Source organism: Nicotiana sylvestris, chromosome 11, assembly GCF_000393655.2.
Source record: "Nicotiana sylvestris chromosome 11, ASM39365v2, whole genome shotgun sequence".
NCBI lineage: Eukaryota > Viridiplantae > Streptophyta > Magnoliopsida > Solanales > Solanaceae > Nicotiana > Nicotiana sylvestris.
In genome coordinates, this window is record NC_091067.1 from 20,382,322 (window position 1) to 20,389,207 (window position 6,886).

Here is a 6,886-nt window from a genome sequence, read left to right on the forward strand (position 1 = left end):
TTACGAGCCCAATACCAATACTTTCTAATCCATTTTCATTTCAAATTTCCATATTAATTTCAAAAAAACTATTTCTTTTAAAAATTCATTTCTCGGGTTCGGGACCTCGGATTTCGATTCCGGGCATACGTCCGAGTCCCATATTTTTATACGGACCCTCCGGGACCGTCAAATCATGGGTCCGGATCCGTTTACCCAAAATGTTAACCAAAGTCAACTTTAATTATATTAATATCAAATTTATCATTTTTCACACAGAATTCATATTTAAGCTTTGCGGCTACGCACCTGGACTGCGCACGTAAATCGAGGCGACTAAAAATGAGGTTTTCAAGGCCTTGGAAGCACGGAAGGAGAGAGAAAACAGGTGATGACCCTTTGGGTTGTCATAAGGAATGAGAATGAGACTTCTATTTTTTTAAATTTAAGACTTGCTCGATTTCTGCACCTGTGGTTTTTGTACCGCATCTCCGACGTGGCTTATGCGGCAAACTAGTCGCTTCTGTGATTTATTTCGCTTTTGCGGTTTATAGAACTCTTCTGCGTTACCACATCTGCGGTCACAAATCCGCATATGCAGTTATACCAGAAAAATGGTGCACAGATTCTGCAACTACTGGTTTTGGCCCTCCAGACCACTCCGACCTGCTCAAATCAACTCCAAAAAAATCTAAACCTTGGCAGATAAGTCACAAATAATATTCTAAGCTATTCTTAAAAAGAAAATGTCAAAAACGACCAAAATTTTGAAAACGATGAGTTGTTTCCCAATAAGCGCCGCATTTAATGTCGTGGCACGACGCAAACAACTTTACCACTTTTCTCGCCACTTGGATGATATGAACTGGGCACCTAGCTTGGTATCAAAGCTTGTGACCGTGAACGATGGGGGTGGTAAGTTGATGATCAAGCCAAGCCTTAAATTCTTTATTTTGTACTTCTTGGCTTTCATGTGAGGAATGTCATTTTGCCTCCTTGTTTCCTCAAACTGTAAGAAGTATGGTTGTTGCCTTTCCTCCTCGCAATCCCTCATTAACTCGTGTAGTTCAATTCTCAAATCACCACACAATTCCAATGTTGAAAAATGCTTGGAATGTGGCTTCAAACCTCCAACTTGCAATTGTTCTCGGATTTTGACATCCTCTTTTTCCCCCAGATTAGAGTCAATATCAACCACATTTTTATTTATACCGGTTGACTCTAATTCCATATTTTTTCCGGTATCATTAACACTCATGGATCTATAGGCGGATGTTTAATTCTTGAATCGTCAAAGTGAAGCTCACTTTCTTCCTCGGAATTTGACTCTTCTTGGGCTTTCTTCCACTCTCTCAAGTTGGTGGGCATAGTGAGCCTCAACCAATAGTTTCATTTGCTCCTCCAAGGTATGGATATGTTCATCATTGTGAGTCAATCCTTGTTTCAAGTCCTCAAGTGCGAAGTTGTGCTTCTCCTAATTTTCAAGAATGGTCTCCAACATGAGCATCATCTTCTCATCTTCAGCATTTGAGAGTTCTTCTTGGTTTTAATCGAGTGCCAATGAAGGATTTCCGGCTTCTACATCTAAGGAAAATTCTTGGCTCTCATCAACTTCCGAGGCTTTTTGAACCTCTAAAGCTTCAAGCATTTCTCCCATTTGTGATTGCAACCTTTCAAATGCCAAGTCATTTTGGAGACTATTCTCCAAAAGCTCCTCCAAGGCACTTTGTTCTTTGTTTCCTCCTTCAAGTAGGCACCCCAACATGAGCTTGAACTCTTCATTTCGGATATGCTCAACTTCTTCCACTTCCATAGCCCTATAATATTCATCACAAAAAGTAGAATCATCATAGCGGGGGCTTGGGGATGGGAAGGAAAAATAAGCACAATCATCCCAATGACCATTCTGAAAACCACACTTATCACAAATACTCCACTCATGGGTTTGAGATTGTGCGCACAATCCACCCCCGAGAGAATTTAAACAATTTTACCATAAGTGTGGTCCTCCACAATAAGGACAAGGGTCATCAAAGTATGAACAACTACATCCGACCAATTTTCATTATATGATGTCATTTTTCAAAAATAAGAAAATAAACAAGAAACAAACAAGAAAAATAGAACACGGTAAGAAAAATAACTACACAAATATTCACAAGTTTGGACCAAAGCACTTATGCTTATTTCTCACACAACCTAAATTACGCCAAATTATTCCCCGGAAACGGCGCAAATTTTGATGACGTGCAAATCCACTTCTAAAAAGTAAATGGACACAGTCGCATGTAATATAATTTATCCAACTATGAGTCAGGGTCGAATCCCACAGAGAACAATATGTAGGCAATTAGGAATGTAAGAGAATTATCATTTATCGCACAATGCCAAACACTAAGAATTTGGTTTGAAAATGTTTATACCTAAATGCGGAAATGTAAACTAACCTAGAAAGCAAGTAAAACGATCAATGGATACAAGGATGAATGTATCAGGAATTACACTCAAGTAACGATCCAATGTATTTCACGATTTTACAAATATGAGTGAGTTTATGTTAATTAGCCACGGATACTAATTCTTAATTTGCTTCTTCCGAAGACTAACAAGACTTCCTAATTGAATTATCCCTAAAACAATTAAGAGATTAAGAACACCCGGAATGCCTACAAGTAGTTCAATCTCATCCCTAGGTAGAATCTATAAAATGAGGGTTAAAACCTCAAGTTCTTGTTAATTAATCTTTCCCAACCCCAAATTATCTTTTCCAAAATTAATTAGGAGTTAATGGGCGAGTCTTAGGGTTAGATAATCCCTTTGGAGACATTAAATAACAAGAATAATTAAAATAATAATAACTCACTTCATAAATAAATAAAAAATCATTCAATACATAAGCACAACAAGGTATTTAATCCACACTTTAAATAAGAATATTTCCATAAACAAGATTCAAGTGTTGGATAAATTACTACACACTTAGATATACAAATACAAAGCAAGGAAATGAAGAAATAAACATAAATGGGTAAGAAAATCTTAACCACAAGCTTCAAATCTTCAAGACCCAAGTGTGTGTGCAAACCCTAGCTTCAAGACTTGTTCTTCTCTAAGTCTAATAACTCAAAAAATGCTAAGAGTGTTCAAATATTGCCAAACATTGTCCAAAGATCTGCTTGGACGAGTATAAAAATGGTTTGGGAATGAGAAAATGTAAAAAGCCTAATATGCCCAGGTCTGATTCCCGTTGACCGCATATGTGGATGGATTCTCGCAGATGCGGTTCCACAAAAGCGGATAAATTATTGCATAAGCGAAATGTTGGAATTTGTTCTCCACCGCAGGTGCGGACAACAAAAACACATATGCGCTACTGCAGAAGCGGAAAACCAATTGCAGATGTCATTTTTGAGAAAATGTCCAACTCCGCAGATGCGTGTCCACTCTCGCAAATGCGAGATCGCTTCTACGACTAATCCTTCACAGATTGGTAGACAGAATGGTAGCGTTATGCAATGTAAAAATGCAGAGAGAGACAGTGTTTAGTCTTGAAAGGCAGAATGGTAGCCTTATGCAATGCGAAAATGCAGAGGGAGATAGTGTTTAGTCTCAGAAGGCAGAATGGTAGCCTTATGCAATACAGATAAAATGGCAAATGGTAATATAGTTTCTTAGCTGATAGTAGGTTGTGATATTGTGCCTGCTGAGGACATTGCAGTATAGAGAATATCACTAGCATGCGTGGATAGCAAATGTTGGTAAGTGCAACAATTCTGAGGGTTGTACACCTGAACAACATTTGTCTCGTGAGTGCATAGTATGTCAGATGCTTTCGCAATCCAAGTGCCTGCATCCAAAGAAAAATCATGAGTTTTGTAGAGAGGAGGTTAGTTCGTGTCCCTGCTAGCCTTGCTTGACCAGTTCGGCTTTGATCTGGTGATACGACATGTATTATTGGGGGCAGCGTTGTTGAACAAGGCGACTTCGATAATAAACATGCATGAATTTGTAAAAATATGACATAAGTATATATTTAAGAAACAACTTTTAGATGAACCGATGACTGTGAGGTGGCTCAAGACATTGCGACCTCTCTTGCTACAGAATTTTGAGGGTCCTCCTCAAGATTCTGCCCCAGTTTAACGGGTTGATGCTTCTGGCGGCTGCTTTCGATGATTTGGCTATAATTACTTTGGAATTTTGAGTGTCCTCCTCAAAATTCTGCCCCAGTTTCCAATTGCAAGGGGGAAATGAAATTTTTATTGAATTGTGACCGAACCCATAAGGCTGCCTACGTATGCACTCTTAAACGGGAATCAGGTCAGACATTGTTCAGTTTACATCATATAAGGGAAGCATGAAAATTACACATAGTAACGCTTGACTGCATCTGAATTGATTGGTTTTGGCCAAACTTCTTTGTCCATTTCTGCAAGTATAAGGGCTCCTCCTGTCAGAACCCGGTGAACCATGTATGGACTCTGCCAGTTGGGAGAGAACTTCCCTTTGGCTTCATCTTGATGCGGGAAAATTTTCTTTAACACCAGCTGCCCCGATATGAACTGTCATGGCTTGACTCTCTTGTTGAAGGCTCGAGTCATTTTGTTTTGATAAAGTTGACCATGGAAAACTGCATATCTCTTTCCATCTATAAGAGCCAGCTGCTCGTAATGACTTCTCACCCATTCTGCATCGTCGAGCTCTGCTTCTTGTATGATTCTTAAAGAAGGAATTTCCACCTCGGCGGGAATGACGTCTTCTGTACCATAAACCAGCATATAAGGAGTTGCCTCAGCTGATGTGCGGACTGTGGTGCGATACCCCAATAAGGAAAATGATAGCTTTACGTGCCATTGCTTATGCTTCTATATAAGTTTCCTCAATATCTTTTTGATATTCTTGTTGGCGGCTTCTACAACTCCATTAATCTGAGGCCTATAGGCTGTAGAATTCTTATGTCGGATTTTGAATTTTTCACACACAGCTCTCATCAAGTAGTTGTTAAGGTTGGAGCCACTATCAGTAATGATTGACTCTGGAATTCCTAACCGACAAACAATGCGGTCGTGGACAAAGTTTACCACGACTTTCTTAGTCACTGCTCTGTAAGATGCTGCTTCAACCCATTTGGTAAAATAGTCAATCACCACTAGGTTGAATCTGTGCCCGTTGGAAGCGGCATGCTCGATGGGTCCAATAACATCCACCCCCAAGCGGTGAAAGGCCATGGTGAGCTTGTTGCATTAAGCTCATTGGGAGGTACCTTTATCGTGTCTCCATGTATTTGGCAGTGGTGGCATTTTCGGACATATAGGATTCAGTCTTTCTCTATAGTCATCAAAAGGTAACTAACTCGGAGGATCTTCTTTGCTAAGATAAAACCGTTCATATATGGACCGCCGGTCCCAACGTGGATTTCCTCTAGTAGCTTGGATGCTTCCTTTGCATCAACATACCTCAACAATCCCAAATCAGGAGTCCTCCTATATAGGATTCCTCCGCTCTGGAAGAAATTATTGGACAGCCTCCGAAGTGTGCATTTCTAAATAGTATTTGCAAGTTCTGGGTATCCTCCTTTTGTCAAATATTCCTTGATATGATGAAACCAAGGTATTTCGTATGCCTCTTCTTCAACATGTGTGCAATAAGCTGGCTGATCATGGATCTTTACATGAATGGGATCAATGAAGTTTTTGTCTAAATGTTGTATCATGGATGATAGGGTAACCAACGCATCGGCGAACTTATTCTGGATTTTGGGAACATGCTGGAATTCCGTCTTTGTGGACCTCTTCCTCAGTTCCTGCACATGGTGCATATACGGGAGTATCTTGGAGTTCTTGGTCACCCATTCTCCTCGCATCTGATATATAAGCAAGTATGAATCTCTAATCACTACCAACTCTTGAATGTTCATGTCAATGGCCATCTTGATCCCTAGGATGCAGGCTTTAGAGTTTGGCAAACACCGGATAATGTTGACTGGTTTCTGATACTAGGACTGCTCCTAAGCTGACTCCTTTAAAATTTGTTGATCCATCGAAAAATATTCTCCAACCATCATTGGATTCTGCAATGTCTTCTCCTACAAATGATACTTCATTGTCAGGAAAATACGTCTTTATATTCTCTTAGAAATTCTGTGTATTCCTTTTTTTCTTATGGCGATAAGTGAACGCTGATTCATGTTTCTTTGACATTCTCTTTTTCCCCCAGATTAACAATTTTCGTCTCGTCCAGGTTGGACTTAGGTCGATTTTCAAAGTTCTCAACTTCTTTAACAATCTCTTCTAGTATGTCAATCTTCCTCTGAATCTATGTATGTTTATTGCGTTATCTCATTGCATGCCATAGTCATTGGTTAATCAAGATAAGTAACAGTAATGTTGTATAAGTAAAATCATGAGAGAAAATAATAAGAGTGTTGATTTATAAGGGAAATCGAAATGTTTTGATAAATTTCATAACTGTTTTGAACATTGAAGATATTATTGCGGGACTTAAGAATGCAAAAGAAAAAAATTAACCAGTAACAATAAAAGATAGTGCATGATGCTTGTTCAGCCTTGCTACCCCGAGGATCGCCGGACTCTGGGGGTTCTGATGGTCCAGTTATTGAGGCATGCTCCTCTACTTACAACCTGTATAGAAGGGCCTTCCTCCCCCTCCTCCTCAAAAACAACACAACAATCCATATCATCGTCTTCTAGGAACAAATTCCTCACCAGCGCTTCCTCTTCTTTTGACACACAGATAATATCGGCCGGTTGAAAAGGCTGTTCCAAATGTGGTATTGGTTGCTCCAACGGATAGTAAGTACTGTGCCATGGTGGTAACCAGTTGTTGAATTCCTCCCAGGTATACTTATATCCCAGTTCGAAGGTGGTGCCATGCTTCTTGAGTTTTA

The 6,886-nt window shown here is 39.6% G+C and overlaps 1 protein-coding gene across 1 annotated transcript; it reads right to left on the bottom strand.

Annotated features, from left to right (window-relative positions):
• Positions 1-5,521: 5,521 nt before the first annotated feature.
• Positions 5,522-5,908, bottom strand: LOC138880792 (uncharacterized). The gene has a single exon (XM_070160969.1). The coding sequence runs from the start codon at positions 5,906-5,908 to the stop codon at positions 5,522-5,524; it is 387 nt and encodes a 128-aa protein (XP_070017070.1).
• Positions 5,909-6,886: the final 978 nt, after the last annotated feature.